The 20,870-nt window shown below is 40.3% G+C and overlaps 1 protein-coding gene across 1 annotated transcript in view; it reads right to left on the bottom strand.

Annotated features, from left to right (window-relative positions):
* Positions 1–696: 696 nt before the first annotated feature.
* LOC142103401 (synaptotagmin-2-like) overlaps positions 697–20,870 on the bottom strand; it is a 75,764-nt gene continuing 55,590 nt past the window's right edge. Inside the window, exons 6-9 of the mRNA XM_075187464.1 lie at positions 17,787–18,173; positions 15,335–15,454; positions 4,323–4,434; positions 697–1,358 (exon numbers count right to left, since the gene is read on the bottom strand). Of these exons, the coding sequence (XP_075043565.1) occupies positions 1,057–1,358; positions 4,323–4,434; positions 15,335–15,454; positions 17,787–18,173 (921 nt within the window). The 3' untranslated portion in view covers positions 697–1,056. The remainder of the gene's footprint in view (positions 1,359–4,322; positions 4,435–15,334; positions 15,455–17,786; positions 18,174–20,870) is intronic.

The raw sequence follows: 20,870 nt of genomic DNA, 5'->3' as shown, positions 1-20,870 counted from the left end.
GTCTGCTTCATAGGAAGCTTCACTGAAGCTCATCCCCTTCTAACACGGCAACCTTCTGCAGAGTAGTGAACGAGCATGATGGACATATATAAGTAATTAGTTGTAAATACTCCAGTTATTTCATGTACAATATTCTGCTTATGCCATGGGAAGAGTAACAGTTGAGCATGAGTTAAGAGTAAGTCGGAATCCCATGCGTGGGAGTGCACCGGCATGAAGATTGTTCCTCAGCGTGGTAGGAATTCAAGCTGACATAACCAGCAGAATCAACAAGTGTACTTCATGGAAACAACAGTTAATTGCCTTAAAGCCACAGTGCAGTAGGATAAAAACTGAGTAGGAGTAACAGGCCTGCACCACATAGGTGTTATCTCTTGAGCCATAAGATTTATACTGCAAAAATGATGATGTGGTGAACAATGTTGTTTGTGTTAAGGTATTTTTGAGTGACATTTAGTAAAGATGATCTGATGGCTATTCTGAGCACCATATCACCTGTTGAATCTGCATTACATCTGTTTCCTGTTTTCATAGCAGCATGTGCAAGAACACATGTTTGCTGATTTGACCTACAGAATCCTGAAGTAGGAGAGACGGAGCTACAGCCTAGTGGCTGCCTAGAGGGTAAGTAATACTGGATAAGAATTGTACAGGATACACCACAACTCACCCTTGTAAACAGAGGTTAAACAAACAAAATTACTGCAACCTTTATTTGTATGGAAATCTGTATCAATTTTTTGTGCAAATGTACTTCCAGCAATGGCATAACACCTTGTACACATTATGCCCGCTTTTCATCAACTCACTGTTTTGCTTGGCTGCTGACCTAAAATATTCATTATTTACATGTAAGGGAAAGTTATTTCTCTGTCCATTGCTTCAGATCCAATATTCAAATTTAACGTTCCAATGTGGCACAGTAAAAGAAAAATAGTCTACTCCGATACAAGTTGGGAAGAGATCAAAGCTATTACATCAACAGTTCATGACCTCTGTTCCAGTTGTACTGTACGGACTCTTTCAAGAACAGAAGACATCATTTGTCAAATTCCTTTAAATGTACAGTGGATGCCAGTCAGCTACAGGCTGACGTAGTGTCTGCATCATCAGATCCCAATGACCATCTTCTGCTTTAGTCTTCTGGTTGCCCAGTGAGGTTTGGCCAATGAGTTTTCTCCCATTTTCCACAGTTTCATATAGTGAGAGGAGAATGAGGCAATGAGTTTTCCCAGGATTAGGAAGGCTGAAAAGAAAAGTCTCATTGAACACTGTCACTTTAGACTTTGCCCGTAGACTGGATTTCTGATGCTTCTGCTTATGTTGGTTACTAAAGACATCTATTCTGGCATACACATCTGAAAGAGAAGAAATTAAAAAGCACTCAAAAATTGGTTTAGTGTATGCACAAACTAAAGAAACACTGCATAAACTGTTATCTGGCTTAACTGGACTGTACGACTTGCAGACGAAAAAGATTTTTATGGATTTAATTTGTAAAAATAATTTATAAATTTGGCTACATCCAAGATATAGCTGCCTAGGCATAAGGCCAAAAACAAGGAAGTAGATATGGAAGGGATTTACAATCTGAATACATGCACGCTGACCCCTCATCAGGCTAGGGTGCTAAACAAGGGTCAAAAATTTGCCCCTAGCGCAGGTGCCAACAAATTCAACACATACGTGGATTTGCATAAGTTCATACGCAAATTGACCCTTAAGAAATATTTCTTAAATACTCCACGGACACAGGTACACACAACTCTATTGGAAGATCAATTCCAGCACACGAATCTGAAACCTAAATGTTCATTCTACCCAAGCCATCTTAAAAGGTCCCTATATAGAGGCTTTCCAGAGGACGGTAGAAGACGAAACTGAAACATTAGACTTCAAGAGGACATATACTTGAACACCTAACCTTAATAAGGAAGAAAGAAAGGCCCTTAAAAGTAGTAAGTAATAACACCAGCATTGTAATATAGCACGCCGACAAAGGGGGAGGTATAGTGGCTATGGAGAAATATAAAAAGCTTTAAAACTTCTGGAGAAGAATTCAACATACGAACCCCTGCGGGAGGACCCCACTCATCTCTACAATACTGAATTACTGATTTTACTTAACACAGGTGTAAGCAATGGCAACATCTCCAAGAAAGAACACGAATATACATACATAAAAAATCTGAGTCTTACTTTCTTCCAAAAATCCATAAATCACTTACAAATCAACCCGGAAGACCCATAGTGTCGTGTATAGGATCCCTCACATTCAATCTTTCAGAATACATCAACACCTTTCTTCAGCCATTAGTAGTGCAACAAAGGAGTTACTTAAGAGATACTGCACAAGTACTTAATCTCCTCAACAATATAAAATGGAAAGAAGGTTGTATTAAGGTGACATGAGATGTAACTTCATTATACACCGCCATTGAACACGATAAAGGATGTTCCCACATAGAAACACTTCTCAGAATCGTCACTTAAACAAGAACAAAAAGCCTTCCTTGTAGATTCAGATTCATGCTGAACCAGTCTATATGTATATATATTCTGAACCATAATTATTTTTGGTTTGAGGGGGTGTGCTACAGACAGGTTTGCGGGACCGTAATGGGAACGAAGTTCGCACCAAGTTACGCAAACCTGTTTGTGGCACACTAGGAGAACCTCAACATCTTGAGTAACAACCCTTTCCTAGACCATATTATGGTCTGGCATTGATATATAGATGATGTGGTAGTCATATGGGAAGAAGAAATGGATTCCCTCACTTCCTTTGGTAGGCACATTAATGCCAATGAAGACAATCTTAAGTTCACCTCCTCCATCAGCAGTGAGAGTAGAATTGTTAGATTTAGAAATTCTTGTGCAAAGTGGTGAGATAAAAACAAAAACATTTATAAAAGGAAGTGGACTGCTGTAACTATATACTGGCTACCAGCAACTACCACCCCCAGTGGCTTTAAAGCATACCTGGGGGTCAAGTCAAGAGGTTGAGAAGAAACTGCACTAACATCCTAGATTTCAAGACCCAGGCAGAGAACTTAAGTGTCAAGTTCAAAGAAAAGGAGTACAATCCATCCTTAAATCAAAGATGTGATTGTACGCCGCAAGGGAGACAGACAGAAATCTCCTACTTGCAACAACATGTAAGCCCAAAAGGACAGAACAGAAGGATGACAGTCTGAGATTTATCACACATTACAGTGTCCATGCAAATAAGATTAGCAAAATAATGTCCAAGTATTGGCCAATATTTATGAAGGATGAAAAACTTACAGGCCTTATTTTCGATAAGCCCAAACTAACCTTCTGCAGATTTTGTGCTCTTTTGAACAGCCTAGTCCAGAGCGCCATACCACTAGAAAAGCGCATATCTCAGAACACATGGCTTAATGATAACACTGGCGGCTTCTATTTCTGCAACAAGTGCTCTACTTGTAAGAGCGCACATGTGCATACCCCCAAATCCATTACAGAGTTCACATCAGACCATTATCATAGAAAGTTCTTTTTTATTTCAGTTGGTCCAACTGTCTCTCACCATCCCTCCCTTTAGAATGTAATCCCTCATGGGCAGGGTCCTCTCTACCTATTGTCCCACGTCTGTCTCCTGTCCCTCGTATGTCCTGTCACGTTTTTTTGCTATACATGTTTTTACTTGCAGGGGACTGACCATAACCTAGTGTCAACTCTTGGAAGATGTAGTTAACCCTACATAGTCAACTCGGGTTATCAGGAACATCGCCTAAATTGGTCTCCACTATCCCTGATGTATGCCCTATTTGAATAACCTTGCAAGGAGGAAATGACAACTGGAGAATGACTCAGTTACAGATTAAAGGCAGCAGTTCCTTCATTGTGGCTAGCTGCCCAGAAACAATTCAAGTAGTTTGTTGAGAACAGAGATTGATAAAGACAACCTGGTCCCATCTTTGATGTTGCACATGAATGCTACATTAAAAATATATATACACATATATATCTGATTAGACTACATTACATCCAAACAGGATGATGCATAGGCTTATCGGTCTTGAATAAAATTGTAATTGTATAGATCATGAATAATACCAAAACACATATAACTAAGCTACGCATAATGACAAACAAAGCAAATTAAGCTAATCTCCTTAAACAATTAAACTGAAATATATATATATATATATATATATATATATATATATATATATATATATATATACACACACACACACACACACACACACATACATACATATATACACACATACACACATATACATACACACTCTCACTAATGCCATTATTTAAGCATCCATTTATATACATACCTCTTTCTTGAATGATGCTTAACGAACTTGTTTTAAACTTTAATATCCCGACTTCTATCTTCTGTGAAGTAGGGAGACATTTAAGCGAGATTAGGACCTCTCCAATGATGTCCTGTAGTAAAAAATATATTTTAAAAAAAAGTTAATTACTAAGAAATCATGAGCATTTTTTCATGTACAAATTTATATTTATATACGATTTGAAAATATAATGGAGGAAAAGGCTACAAATACAAATGTGTTTTGGATTAATTGGGATTACAAATGTTGCTGCACAGAAATAGATGAAACAATGAGAGTAAAATAGGCTTGTCAACTTTGATTTGGAATTATCATTTCACTCGTCTTTATTGTAGCTGTAGAAAAGGCTGACATCAGTATATGGCTGATCATGCCAGAAACTAAAGTTAAAAAGTGTAAACATCCCTTTATATCAGAGTTCTATAGCGATCCGATAGACCTTGATTTTAACTACAATGTAAAGCAAAAGAGCGCCAGGATTTGTGGAAAGACCACACAGTGTGCCTTAACTGAAAGGGTGACAGGTTACGCCTTGTATTGTAAAAAAAATAATATCCATTTGAATTACCAGTAAAACCAATTTATTAATTTCTTTAACACAGGTATGGCCTTTGTTCATCTAAACAGTAAATATGCCAGACTGGATTCGAACCTGCAAATATGAATATCTTAAAACACATTCATGAGTGCGAGGGCCAGACCATCATTTGTACATACAGCTCACACATAAAGAGTCTCACTTTACATTTCAAAGACATATAGTTGCACAGGTGAAGCTAAAATTTAAACCACACATTTGGTTACCAGATACAAATACACACACTACACATCTGCACGGATTATAGTATACTATAAATAAATCAGAATTAATGTTTCAATTCAATTGGCCCATTTAAAATTATACAACCACAACTAGCAGCAAACACATATAGGTGTGGTAAGAATATCTCTGTAGTAATAGGAATAATTTCAATTAGGATTACTATATTACAGTTCATCAAAATTACCCAGCTAGACAGTTATCCATTGCACCATTAGCTAAATAAGGTTTACTGGGAAAAACAACACTACATGGATTTACGTAGACTTGTGATAAACACAGGTGTGTCCTGCTGATACATTAATAAGTAAAACAGGCAAAATAAATGAATCAATTGATCTGTATCGGGTGTATTTGTAACCAAAACTGAATAATGCTCTAAACGTAAACTCCGAAATACATATGCAATTTTTTGAAAGATGTAACCGTATTTGCCGGTATATAAGACGACTTTTTAGCCCTGAAAAACATGCCTCCAAGTGGGGGGGTCGTCTTATACGCCGGGTGCAGGCAGTGGAGTGGTTTGATACAGAAAGCTGTGCAGCAGAGGGCGCTGCATTCGGGCCACACCGCGCATGCTCCTAATAACAATGGCTCCTACCGGTGATAAGAGGAAGCGGGAAGACGACAGAATGGCGACAGCGGGGATGCGAAGAGCTCAGTGGAGACACAACATCCCCTCTCCGGGTTCCGACTCAAGACTGTCCTGAGAGTCAGCACGGGACAAAACCATCTTCCTGCACGGACAGGTACCTGGGGGGAAGAGTTGCGGGGTTACACAGCTGACTGAAGACAATGGGCGGCGTGTATCACTGGCGCGGCGTGCAGGGGGGGGGGGTGTGTTATGTCACCCCATTGCTGTCCAGAGGTACAGATCAGAGGTGGGGAGCAGTATCTGCAGGACTGGAGCAGCAGCTTAAATAGGGCTCAGATCAACTCCGCTCTGCTGCATGGTTCAGATGGAGATGCCTGCACCAGTTCTCACCCTGCACTGTGTGGCTGAATGATGGTGGTCCTAGTACATACACTGGTGATCACACTAATAGCTTTAACAAAACTTTTCAATCATTTGTGAATATGACAGCTGATGCCTAACATATTACAGTCATGTCTATTGATATAGTAGATGCTCAGCTTTCCAGTCTCCATAACACAGAATTACATGTCACTCCAGCCTGTCTTACCACAGATTGACGTCATTACACGTTGTAATGAGAGAAGCGCGCTCCTGCCCAACATCCCCTTGTTGTCATTTTATTAGAACATATGGGGGTATTCAATTGACCGAGGTTTGTTTTTTTCATCCGCAGCTGTACCGTATGGTGTGCGGAAGAGGGGGTAGTCTTATACGGCGAGTATATAACAAACTCTATATTTTGAGTGGAAATGTTGGGGGTCGTTTTATACGCCGGCAAATACGGTAATTAAAAATATCACTGTCAAAATAACAGAGGGCATGCTAAAAGCACTAAAATGATTAAACAACAATGGAATATAGCAAACACGAGGCGATGTCTTTAGGCACCTTGTGGACAATTGAATCTGCCCCAATGAGTGAACCAGTTCTTGAAACCATATTATATTGCATGAGCTCTTGGGACAATTGAATACACAGTAAATACAATACACTTTAAAAGGAAACTGCTATTGGTGAAGAGCACGATGGTCTGATCACTGGTGTTTATTTTCTAAGACCTGACGCAGACACGATACAGTATCAGTTTTGTAACACAATGTGTTTCTGACAAGAAACAGTGGTGTTGTAAAGCGATGATACATTCAGTTAGTACATAATGAAAGTGAATGGGGAACTGTTTATCTTGTATATACTGATTATAGTAGAGTTCTTATTCCCAAAAAGCATTCATTTGTTCTCATTTAAAAAGAAGCTGAATTTACAGATCCATATTGTAACATTTTATGGGCTTAGGTCATGACATTATTGGTTTTTATTAATATTTAAGATGACTCATTAACTAATTGACATCCTGGCGTTTAAATCAGGTCTAGAAAAAGATTAGACAAAAACCCCAGTAATAATTAGTTGAAAAAGGGAATGCTTCTACATACCTCCCAACATGCAAGTCCCCCGCAGCAGGGCATGGGGCATGCCTATGTCTGCATTGGGGTGTGGTCACAGCAGGATGGGGGCGTGGCCATGTCCCAGAGGGCTGCCTAGCACTCTCTCCCTTATGCCAACATTCCCACCCGTGGGACAAACATGTCCCTGTGCAGGACAGAGCCCTGAATTCAAAATTGCACAGATATCAGGACAGTTGGGATGTATGATTATATACTATAGGGACAAAAGTATTTGGCCACACCTATCAATTATTAAATTGAGGCGTTTCAATCAGACCCATTGCCAGACGTGCATAAAATCAAGCATCTAGCCATGCAGTCTCCATTTGCCATACAAAATGGATCCACTGAAGTGCTCAGTGACTTCAAGCATGGTTCAAGCGTAGGATGCTACCTTATCAGTAAGATGGTTCGTGAAATTTCATCCCTTCTGGATATTCCACGGTCAACTGTAAGTGATATTATTAGATAGCGGAAGCGTTTAAGAACAACAGCAACTCAGCCACGAAAAGGAAGACCACAGAGTGGGGGTCAATGAGTGCTAAGGCGCATGGTGCGTAAAAGGCGCCAACACTCTGCTGATTCCATTGCTGAAGAGTTCCGAACTTCCACTGCCATTAATGTAAGTCCAAAGACTGTGTGACGGGAAGCTTAATGATTGGGTTTCCATGGCTGAGCAGCTGCATACAAGCCTGACATCACTAAGACCAATACCAAGCATCAAATGGAGGGGTGTACAGCACACAGACACTGGACTGTGGAAACATGTTCTGTGGAGTGACGAATCACGCTTCTCTGTTTGGCAGTCAGGTGGGCGAGTCTGGGTTTGGCGGATGCCAGGAGAATGGTACCTACCTGGCTGCATTATGCCAACTGTGAAGTTTGGTGGATGCGGGATAATGGTAAGGGGCTGTTACCTCCAGTGAAGGACAATCTTAATGCTTCAGCATACCAAGTCATTTTGGACAATGCTATGCTACCAACTTTGTGGCAACAGTGTGAGGAAGGACTTTTTATATTCCAACATGACTGTGCCCCAGTGCAAAAAGCAAGGACTACAAATACATGGTTTGAGGAGTTCGGTGTGAAAAAACTTGACTGGCCCGCACAGAGTCCTGACCTCAACCCCATCGAACACCTTTGGGATGAACTGGAGCGGAGAGCCAGGCCTTCTTGTTCACCAGTGCCTGACCTCATAAATGCTCTACAGAATGAATGGGCACATTTCCAAAGAAACACTCACTTTCTTTGTGGAAAGCCTTCAAAGAAGAGTGGAAGCTGTTATCGATGCAAAAGGGGGAATCAACTCCATATTAAAATACATGGATTCGAATACAATTTCATTACAGTCCGTGTTGGTGCAATGGGCTTGCGTCCGAATACTTTTGTGCATATAGTATGTAAAGATGATCAGATGATCAATTGCTCAGCTCAGACAGACCAGACAGCAGTCCTGAGAGCTGGGATAAATTAAACAGGAAGGTTAAAGCAGTATTCAGCTTACTAGTAGAAAATGATCAATTTTTTACATCAGGAAGAAACCAGAGGAGAAAAGGCAAGTGTAAAAGCACTGCAGATATCGGAAGGAATAGCCAATTTAAATATTAATCTGTACCTAATATGAAAAGTAAAAATTAGACTAGAAAAAGCAAGCATGAGACTAGAAAAACAAATCAGGAATGCAAAAGCTTGTGAAAGCAAATCTAGAAGTGTCAGAGCAAAAAGCTATTGAACGTAAACCTGCAAGCAACATAGTCAGCGAAATTAAGATTTTAAAAGTACTCAAAAATCTGCTCATCAAATTGGTGTTAATGGGGTGACAGGTTATATGGACCAAGTTTTGTTTTGGGTTTTTTTTTAACCCAAATTGATTATGACACAAATGTTAAAAAGTGTTCTTTAAAATTGCAGGAAGTGTTGCTATATAAAGAACTGGTCAGTTCTACATTAGCTGTGTCATGTATTCTAGACAAACATGCAAAATTCTTGTGAAAGGTGTACCCTTTGTTCTGGAACCTCCTATGTGTAAAATGTTTGAAAAGAACAGAGAATCCTGCATTGTTTAAATACAGAACTTGCATGATTCAGCATTCCTATCTGAGGAGATGTCGGTCTCCTATACGAAAAGCGTAAAATTGTAGACAATAAAGCTTAAAGTTGCCACTCAGTCCCTACATCAGAAATAAATTCACAAATGGCATATGTGTCCGAGACAAAGGCCTCCAGAGGGAATAGCCTGCTAAACAAAAACCTGATTTTTTATTTATCTATATCACCATGTAAAACACTTTTGAGATCCATTTAAAAGCTATAGTCGTGCTGCTGCCTGAAACAATTCAGAGCAGAGAAAGCCATCATTTAGAGTGGATTCATAGTGATGTGTGTGGGCCAATGAGATTTAAACCCTAGTTAGAAACAAATATTTTGTAACTTTCATAGATACACATGAGCATAACTAATGAAGCACAAAAGCAAGACTCTAGGAAGACTCTGGGAACACAAAATGAGATGTAGTTGCAATGTCAACAGTGAAAATGTGTATATCCAAAGATCTACTGTCATAAGGTCAACACAGTTATAAGGTTAACAGGCAGGGATAATGCCTACATGTTCAGAAAGTAGACGTCTATAGGGTTGTAAGTCAACAGTCAAAATGCCGACCTAAAACAGTACTACATGTTAAAAAAAAAAACAAACAAACAAACACACACACTACAAAAAACACAATAAAGCATTAAATAAAAAACAATAAATGCTGCATTCCCACCCCCAAACAGCTTAACCAACCCTAGTGCTGCCAGTCTAGGTTGGCACTAGGAAAATCAGGGGGACAAAAAGCGTGGGGTCTCCCTGATTTTACCATTACCAGAACTAGGCTTTGCCAGCCTGGGCTGGTGGCACTACTGCAGGCAAACCCGCTGCGCCAGGTCCCCCTGCCATAATGCCAAACCAGCCCCAGGCTGGCCAGCATAGAGCTCCAAACATGTTAGAGAAAATGGTTATTAGGCAGAGTGAGATATGCGTTACCTATGACCCTGTGTTTTGTCTGTAATGCATCCAAACACGGAAGGAGAAATTATGTTATATTAATCCTGTGTACACTGAATACAATAGAGTTCTTTTTTCCAAAGAGGGTGTCCATCTAACCTCATGCAAAAAGAACAGGAACTTGCATCAGTTCAGTATTATAACAATATTATATTTTTATTTCAATTGTCATATGATCTGAACTGGACACAAACAGTAGTGGAAATATAAATTGTCAAAGTCCACAAGTATTCATAGCTTAATCCAAAATGCAAATTTGTTGCTGGCAAACAATAATGCAACAGCCAGAGTGCCACATGCAGTATCCTGGCTCACATAAAACGTTTAGCTCTCAAGTAAATACAAAATGAACAAAAGAATGTTTATTAAGTGGAACATACAAAATTAAATAAGATCAAGCTGATTAAAAAGTTCTTTGGAACTTAACAGGTAGATGACTAACAATGGTGCAATGTTCTTCCTGCCTATCTTCACGATAAGAAATGAACAAGTAAAAACAGAAGAAGTATAGGCTTAACCCCTTGATGAAGAGTATTAATGCTATTTATTAACATCTTGTGGAACACAAAGAGTAGGAATGTGTAAACCCTAAATAGATTTCCTATTTTGCTGAAAGCAGGCTCTACCAGAGTCTTAAATAGGGGAGAAATCTCCCTGGCCCTCTGACTGACAAGGGGCCTCAACATTTTCCGACTTATTATTTGTGTTCCGACTTTTCTGTCTTTTTTTTTTTTTTTTTTTTAAATCCATTTACTAATTTGCCAGTTTATAAGTAATAAAAGTTCAAACCTAACGCCTAAACATGTTAATTGATTAAATTGGCATAATGCACAGCTGCACATGCGCTTATAGCTCTCTCTGTGTGGATAGATGCATCATGCACAAACACATGACAACGTCACTTGAGATTTGCTGGGGCGAGTGACTCGCAACTTCGCAAGTGAAACGTTGGTTTATAATTGTGTAACTGAACTAGACTCGTATCGTATTTTCTTCAGTTGTAAAAACAACACACTAAACCTTGTAAGTGTTGACTGTGCTGAGTAAGTAGTCAATTACTTTCAAACTGTGCAACAAATGTACAATATCTTCAGTTCCTCTCCACACATGTGGAAAATTCTGAAATCGCATCTCCCTGCTTCACTTCATAATACATCCACTGTCACGGGCACTAGGAGTCTTTGCCCAGGATATCACCAGATGATGTACTTACCAGAGTAATATAGCTGGTATTATGGTTCTCTGGTAGCAGGGTGACAACGGAACAGGAGAAAATGCTCAAAGAAAGTCTATGACTAGCAGCAACTGGTAATGAGTAGATGAATGTACACGAGGAACCAGATGGACAAGTAAACGTGAGGAGAGTCAGTGGTCTGCGTACAGCAAGTTGTACCACTGCTATAGTGAGGAGGAATGTCCAGGAGTAGAGAGGAGGTAGTGAGAGTCAGTGGTCTGCGTATAGCAAGTTGTACCACTGCTAGAGTGAGGAGGAATGTGAGACGTGCAGGGATACCTGAACGGCTGAACGCCGGCAAGAGGAGAAGCCACTGGAGGATGGAAGCGGTAATCAGGTTGGTGCAGCGCACGGCAGATAACCAGTATCAACGGAGCAATACTCAGGAAGCAGTAGTAAGTAAAACTGGAAACATGATGAACACGGGAGAGTTGAGGCTGTCTGGTATCCGGCAGTAGTAGCGGAGGCAGCGGAGGCAAGACACGCTGAACATGGGAGAGTAGAGGCGATCCGGAATCCGGTAGTAGAAGCAGATAGTAATCAGCTGAGTGCAGGCACGATGAACACAGGAGAGTTGAGGCGGACTGAAATCCGGCAGCAGTAGCAGATAGTAATCAGCTGAGTGCAGGCACGATGAACACAGGAGAGTTGAAGTGGTCTGGAAACCACAAACGTAGTAGACGGGAATCAGCTGGAGCTGAATACACGAGGAAACACAGGAACACCTTCAGAGGCTCATGGGGAATGAGACTCCAAGATCAGGCAACCAGGTAATGATCACAGGTGGTTTAAATAGGGAGGGTTGCCTGATCATCCAATCAATTAAAAGCAACAGGTACTGAAGGTTTAATAAGGGCTGCACATGCGCAGACCCTCAGGATGGCGGATGGCCACGGTTCCTGAACACAGGAGAAATGGCACTCACAGTCCGGTGAGTGACATCCACAACTTGATTGTCTGCACAATTCTGGTAAACCAGTTTCACAGCATTCTTTGGGAACAACTTTATCAAATATTGAAATGATCAATCTCACGGCATAAACGTGATCAGAAATTTAGTCCATTAAGTAGTACGTGTCGAAATTTAAATTTGTTCTAATGTCATCTTTGGTTGATTATTGTAAGTAGCTTTATCCACAAACTACCCTCCTTATTGAAGCACGCAATGCTACACTGGAAGTTGAGATGGACAACATCAAGGGGTATATTTACTAAACTGCGAGTTTGAAACCAATCAGATGCTAGCTGTCATTTTGTAGAATGTATTAAATAAATGAAAGCTAGCATCTGATTGGTTGCTATAGGCAACATCTCCACCCGCAGTTTAGTAAGTATGCCCCAGATGTCTTATCAAAGGACTTTGAACAGATGTGCGATAAATGGAATGAGATCACAGAGTGCAAAATTGTAGCAAAAACATTGTGATTCCAACAGAGTTCTCCACCAGTCACCACCTCTATGCCGAAAAGCACCATCAGGTCAACGTTTTTCTATGTAGCCGTAGACTCCATTCTGTCTGTCTGTCTGTCTTCATCGTCGATTTACTTAATTGAAAGTAATTTGCAAATTTCTTTGGGAGTTCAACAAAATGAGTAATGAAGGCCTCTGCTACTCAGCTGAAAACTTTCAGCAAAAAGACAAGAAAGATATTGCCCAAGATTTCAGTGACTAACACATTTTCCTGAAACAAATTATAGTACAAACGTTAAGTTAGAAAGCACGCCAGAGGAGCTGCTTACAGAATTCCTAGAACTAGTCCTCATTGGGGTGTTTCCAAACATCACAATTGCTTTGTGCTTCTGTTGTGCTGAAGAACGTAAAAAACTCTCATTGCTCAACTATGGGGCAAGAGTGATTAATTGGGTAGGCCATGCTCACTATTCACTGTGACATGGCTTAAAAGTTGGATTTTTCCAAATTGATGGCTGTATTTGCAGGAAAAAAAAAAGCTAAAAAGAATTTAAATATTCAATAATTCAGTACATCAGTATTTGTCAATTTTAATACAGTCAAGCATTAAAATCAAATAAAAATAATAAAAACAAATTTTTATAAAAAAAAAAAAAAAAGGGGGGGGTGGGTGGCCTCAATTTGGTTTCCAGAGTCCTTTATTAACCTCTTAAAGGATCTGGCTAGAAGTAACAAATACACAAACAGATATGCGAAGATAAATATTGATTAAAGGAAAGACGATTCATGGGAATTTTAAAACCATGCCAAGCTAATTTATTTGTGCAATCAGGACCTCTCCCCTGTGAACCTTTTCTTCTGTGCCAGTGAGCAGTAAAGTAGTCAGACATCCACAAAGGAGGGCTGTAGCTGTGTAATGTGTATTGTCAGGACCGTACCTCCACCTTTCCTGCATTATGCTTCTGCCGGGTGGTAGTCATTATACTGAAGCTCATAAGTCCGACAAATCGGTATAACAACAAAATAAAGCCAATTCCAATAATCACGATATAGAGAAAATTCAGACTTACTATAAATAAGACAGACCACATGAGGGACACCTGGTTCACAGCTGCTATACAGTCCGAACGCAGCAAATGCCAACATTTGCAATTGATATCATTTACAATGCAGAAAGTGACATTTCTGGTTTTAAAGCGGCAATGCCATAATCTGCCACCTGGATAAAGTAATCTAAGGGTTATGGGTAGGATTAGAAGTAGGGTTAGGGTTCATGTTACACTCCTGGCATTGCTGCTTTGGAACAGCAAATCTCACTGTCTCCATTGTAAGTGACATCAATTCCAACTCCATCATCATCATTTATTTATATAGCGCCACTGATTCCACAGCGCTGTACAGAGAACTCATTCACATCAGTCCCTGCCCCATTGGAGCTTACAGTCTAAATTACCTAACAGAGACAGAGACAGAGAGAGACAGCGAGACAGACTAGGGTCAATTTTGATGGCAGCCAATAAACCTAGTAGTATGTTTTTGGAGTGTGGGAGGAAAATGGAGCACCCAGAGGAAACCCACGCAAACACAGGGAGAACATACAAACTCCACACAGATAAGGCCATGGTTGGGAATTGAGCTCATGACCCCATTGCTGTAAGGCAGAAGTGCTAACCACTTAGCCACCGGCATTTGATGCTAACGGAATGTATAGCAGCCGTGGAGCAGACGTGTCTCATGTGGTCTCTCATATTTATAGTAAGTCTGCATCTCTTCTATATCATGATTATTGCAATCGGTTGTGTTTTGTCGCTATACCAATTGTCTAAATTATCAGCATAGGTTTAACGTCCCAAACACCTTCTGCCACATTTATTGGATCTAATTAGATTTGTAAAACCTAGTTTGGTGGCTATTGCCACTGTGTCTTTCTAATCTACTTTTGTGGAAATAAAGTGGCAACATAATGCTGCGTGGGGGCAGTCCTGACAGAATGCCCCTCTGCACCCAGTCTTTTTGAGTCATCTTTAGTGGAAGAGGATACATGGGTTTATTATTTTTTTTTTTTAAATGAATAACCAAACCAAAATGAGTAGTACTTCATTTCATGGACATATAAGCCCCATTGCATATCTTAGAGTTTGTTTCTTTCCCATAAATTCTTTTGATAAATCAAACCTGGTATTGCGAATCAGGACACAAAAATGTGTCCTGGCCAACTAGGTGGGAATCACTGATCTAAACTAGTCATCATATGCAAACCTTTACATATATGCTATATTTGTAAATATAATACAAGATATTTTCATACTTATTTTACTATACTGGGATTTGTATTTAGTAGTCCTTTAAGAGTAAATATTGCATACTTTATGTCCCATTGAAATAAGATCTGCGTACCTTTGTTTTTCCTTGCAAATCTTCACAGAATTCCAAAGTTTCTGAAACTTTAAGATCTTTTAGTGCAATCCTGGCTTCTCCAATGAGAGTGTGCCTAGAATACTTGTCAAAATCTTTCACCTAAGGAAATAGATGAAGTCATTGGATTATGTTATAAAAATAGTTTGAAGTCTAACAGTTTCCTCCATACATATCCCCTCACACGCCAACACATACTAGTTTACCCCCTCTACAGCACATTATTTTCAGACACACCCCAAGTTCCTTTTATAAAAGTCAAAAAGGAAAACAAAAGAAAGAAAGAAGGCAAATTAAAAGGTAAATAAAGGAACAGAGGGGCAGCACTGGGATGAAATGTGGGCAGTGTAATAAAAGGTAAACAGAGAAAGTGGCACAGTGCAATGGTGAAAGGGGCCTAAATATTACGTTATTTTAACTCAACTATTTAGAAAACATTATAACTCAAAAACTAAAGTGAATAAGCACAAAAAGGATCTAAAGCATTCCTCTATGTTTGGACTCTGACCCACAACTGAGTACCAAAAATGTGCTTGGTAATTATTTTGAGTTAGGGGTGCCTTGAAAAATTATGAAGACCCTAAGGGTACCTGAAACTGAGAAAGTTTGGGAACCACTGTTCTATGGGTTCTGACATCCCCCCCCCCCCAATTAAAATGTTGTCTTTATGCAATTAATATAGAATTTAAAATATGTTATAAAAAAAAATCCCAACAAAGTATACCCTTGGGGCACTTAACCATTATCCAGATTAAAAGATGACAATTTGAGCTATGCCTAGTTTAGACTATATGGGTAAAAATTAGTGTAGTTAAATGTTGACTGCACTTTCTGCCAATCCCAATTGATACTTAGTCACTACTAATCAGTTAGTAATTAGGACTGCCCTAGCTTTTCCTCCAAACTGGGTCAGACACAGGTAATACAGTAATAGAGAAGAGAGGAGGCATACTGACCATTAGTTAGTTATTCAGAGAAACAATACAGACTATTGAGGCATAAGTTCTGTCTTTGTTTAATCATTGGGCATTACAGGCAGATGTAATGGCATGCCTGTCAGTACAAGAGGCAAAATACATGCAGCAGGGTAGAGAACAGATAGGACAGCGCATGGCACAGAAATCCCACTTTTTTTTTTTAAAGTAGTAATCTGTGTGGTCAATATGGTAAAATGTTGTTTTATGGATGTTTATTACATAACTATACAATGATAATTATATGTGACAGTAATTTTTTGGGTGTTGATTTAATATAGGGTTACATTTTTTTGTAGATGTCTACACTAAATGAGGGTGTTTAAGTGACTGAACTAAGTAACATGGTTTATTTTATATTGACACTGGATATCTTATATTTGAATATTTTATTTTTAATATTGATGGGTTTAAAACTTCTGTATCTAGAAGCGGTGTTAACTTCAAGGTTATTTATTTATATATTTATTTTGGGCAAACCATTTCACTTTTCCATAGTTATACAGTACCAGGAAAACAATCCCAAGGCAACTTGATTGTTTGCTTCTAGAAAGGGCAATGCCAAGGCTAAAATGATGTTTGGCTTTGTTCAAAATATATGTGGTTTGGGCCAGGTGTGGCACAACATGTGCCGATTTTCCAATCAGTAACTTAGGCAGATTAGCACAGCTGTTTTAATTCTTTGCCACTACGGTCTTCATTCCTGCATCCCTGTCTTTACCAACCAGGAAGAACAGGAGCAGCAGGTAATTTTGTTGAAGGTGCGAGACAAGTGACAGCCATTATTCTGGAGACCAAAATGCACAGGGTCATATGTAAACAGCTTAGTCACGGTGGTTTCTGCATTATAGACATATTTGCTTGTGACAATTGATCATCAAGTGCAAGTGGTGAGTAAGACCGAGCAGCCGGAAGAAATGAAATATCGTTGAATACTGGCCCAATTCGATCACTGTCTCTAGCACTTTAAAATCAGTATACATAAATTCCCACACTACAGAAACACACAGTTGCAAAAAAAGCCATTCCATGTTCATGTACATGCTAGGAAACTGGTATATATGGCTGTCTTGGTCAGATTAAACATAAATGACTGATAAAAAGCTTTGTATGAAATGAAGTTATATATTGCATTACATTACCTGTCCCTATCCTATTTTCACCTACAATTTCACACCTAGGGTTAAATGTATCAAGCGGAGAATTTTCCGGCAGGTTTGAAAAATGGAGATGTTCCCTATAGCAACCAATCAGATTTTAGCTGTCATTTTGTAGAATGTACTAAATAAATGATAGCTAGAATCTGATTGGTTTTTCAAACCCGCCGTAAAACTTTCAGCTAGATACATTTACCTCCTAATGTTCAACATCTAAAGCATGACACATAATTGACACAATACATCTTTAATTAAATGTTTATAAACCATTAAGGCAAAGTAAGAAGATTTCATAACCCATACCTCAAGTTTAAGACTTAAATTTGACAACTGGCAATCCTTTAGAGACATTGAGAAGTCTTCATCAAATATTGGGTGTCTATTGTTTTTCAGCACTCTGGTTTCGCGTTCATGAAGGACAGACTGGACTTTAGATTGCGAGCCATCAACTTTGGTGAAAACTCTTATCTTGACAAATGGGTCTCTGCTATGTTCTGGAAGGTCTGTGGCTTCAAGGACATTGAGCAGTAAGGTCGTAGCCTTTTTATTATAATTAAGTGCGAACTTGAGTTTCCCTCTGGACCTATGAGGCTCAGTATCACTTCCCACATCATCTAGACTCTCTGTACTGGGAGGGGAAGGGGTTAAATGCTCTTCCAGCTTCTCCATTTCCTTCTGCATGAGCTGGATCTAACAGCAGAAAACACAACACTACAAATAAGATTTCAGTCACTTTTAAACAACTATTCCCACTTCAGCAAGAGGACATTTATTTTCATAATATTGGGGTGAGAAGGGAACAGGGTATAGAGGTTTGAGTTATTTTAAAAATAACACAACTGTTAATGCAATAACAAGTTAGTATGAATCTAACCAATTACCTTCCAACACTCAAGTCTAGGTACACACTGGAGAATTTTCTGACCGAAATGTTATCTACAACGATTGTACTACTGTTACGGCCAATGGTGAATGTCATGAACTTGTAGAAAAGGTAGAGGAGGTCTTCACATATAGCAGCTGCCTTTCCCATTAGAGCTGAAAACGCTCACATGTATTTAGATGCCCCCAGGTCTGCTACTCAGAGTAGTACACAGCGTCGGACTGGCCCAGCGGGCTACCGGTAAAATCACTGGTAGGCCCGGATACCTTACAGCCACACCCCCTTTTAAAAGTGGGGACCCGTTGTCCGCACTAGGCAGCCCGCTGTCCTCCCCGGCGTCACCGTTGCTTCAAGCGCGTTGACAAGGTAGCTGTTCCACCACTTCGTTTTTGACCAGAACTGATTAAAGAATAGCGCTATTACCTATCTCTACTCCCAACACATGTGCATGCGCATTTATGGTGTCAGCCACGGCCGCGACTGCACCAGCACATCTAGGATCTCGCTATACTCCACGCCTAAAAAGACAGTCATCTCGGGAGAACACAGCAGCGCACCAACCCCATAGGGGTAAGTCTATTACTACAAGTACTGCCCCCAATAACGCTACCATTTATCCCAGTGTGAGGCATTGCCTGGTCATATATTCAGAGACTGTGACTCTAAGTACAACTTGCATTTATGTACTTTTTTGGGACTCATTATACCTATACAGCTTCCTTAGGACCTCCTTGTCCAATTCTATAAGAATATTACAAGTTGTCTAGGTTTGAGCCAAGGCGACTATTTGTCTATGTCATGATTGTTTATGTCAATTTATATGTGACATGTCTGTTTACTGTTATTGAGGTTGCAATCTTATTTTATGTGATATCACTGTACAATTTGTCACCAAATAAACCATTCTTTCTATACATATTACTTATGTGTGCGCTAAGGGGACACTATACTTAAACCTACCTATTTAAGGGTTGGACCTACCCTTACAAATCCCAATCCCCCGAAGCAGCATTCCCCCCCCCTTTTTTCCCCCCTTATCTCAACTACTAGGGAGCGCTCACCAAATCCTTATATTTCTTTCTCAAATGCGATCCCAGCTGCGATCGCATTTGAAAGATGACTGGCTGTGATGGGGACCTTTAATTTAATGCTGAGGTGTTGTGGGTCTATAATTGAATGTGGGGCTGAGTGTGGGGAGGAGGGCTATCTATTAAATGTGAATATTATTTAATGCTGGGAATGGTTGTGGGAAATGGATGTATTAAATGTAAATGCTATTAATTTATTGCAGGCGGTGTTTGGAGGGAGGGTATCAGGTTTATTTATTAAATGGGAATACTATTTAATGTTGGGGCTGGAGGAAGGCCTAAGTATTAATTGTGGGTCCTATTTATTTAATGCCGGGGCTGGTTGGAATTTTCTAAATGTACCCATTATTTTATCCAAATAGGGCCCTCAACATTCCAGGATCCAGACAAGCCGCAACTAAAGAAACCAGCAGCCACGGGTGGTAAAAGTCACAGGAACAGGTAGGACAGTCTGTCAAATGATCTGAGTTTAGTGCAGGCTTGGCTAACCTGTGGTACTCTAGGTGTTGTGAAACCCAGCATACCTTTCCAGCAATAAGCTGCTATATATTGGCAAAGCATGCTGGGGCTTGTAGTTTCACAGGTTAGCCAAGCCTGGTCTAGTGGGACAATCCTGATTTTTGGTGACTGTTCTGCCCAATCTAAGGGGCAGGTCAACACTGTGTACTCCTTATACACACACTGCATTCTTTATATAATACACTATGGTGCTAGCTGTCCTTCGTGGACTGACCACTCCCCCTCTAGTTTCTGGTCCCACCTCTATAATGGCTGACCACACCCCCTCTGGTGGGCCCCTAGTGTTACAGTCCCCCGGTGGGCCCTTCATGCCCCAGTCCGACACTGGTAGTACAAGCTTATGGATTTACCGTAGCGCAGGTGGGGGCCTGATGGCAGGAGATTAGTGAGAGTCCAGAACAGGCCAAGGTCAAAGGGCAAAAGCAGGCAGCAGAGTGGGGTCCAGGCTGCGGTCAGGGCCAGCAAAAAGATAGAATATCCCGAGGACAGGCAAAGATCAGGGTCACGAGCACTCAAACAAGGTCCAGTAAACAAGTCAGAGGTCATACACAGAAGAGTCAATCCAACAATACAGGTCAGCAGTCAGGAACTGAACGCTATAAATCGGCAGGGAGGCTAAGCCCTCCTTGCCTATATATATGCATGGAAGGGCCAATTGAAACTGGAGAGTCACAGCAGGAAAATCAGCCCCCAACTGGAGACTAATTGCTCCTCAGTAGTTGCACACGCGCCCGGCTGCCCAGCTGGCCATGCTGCTGCGGTGATGTGCAGAGCGTCTCAGCTGTTGCCAGGGTGACGGCCGGGACAAAAACTGGAAGGAACGCCCCGGTCATAATGACGGTGTCGGGGAAGTGTCTGAGGGTCTAGAGCGAGTCGCGGCAGCTCAACACCACTGCG

The sequence above is a fragment of the Mixophyes fleayi genome, chromosome 10 (assembly GCF_038048845.1).
Source record: "Mixophyes fleayi isolate aMixFle1 chromosome 10, aMixFle1.hap1, whole genome shotgun sequence".
NCBI lineage: Eukaryota > Metazoa > Chordata > Amphibia > Anura > Limnodynastidae > Mixophyes > Mixophyes fleayi.
The sequence above is the reverse complement of the archived record's forward strand: the minus strand, read 5'-3'. Positions and strand labels throughout refer to the sequence as shown.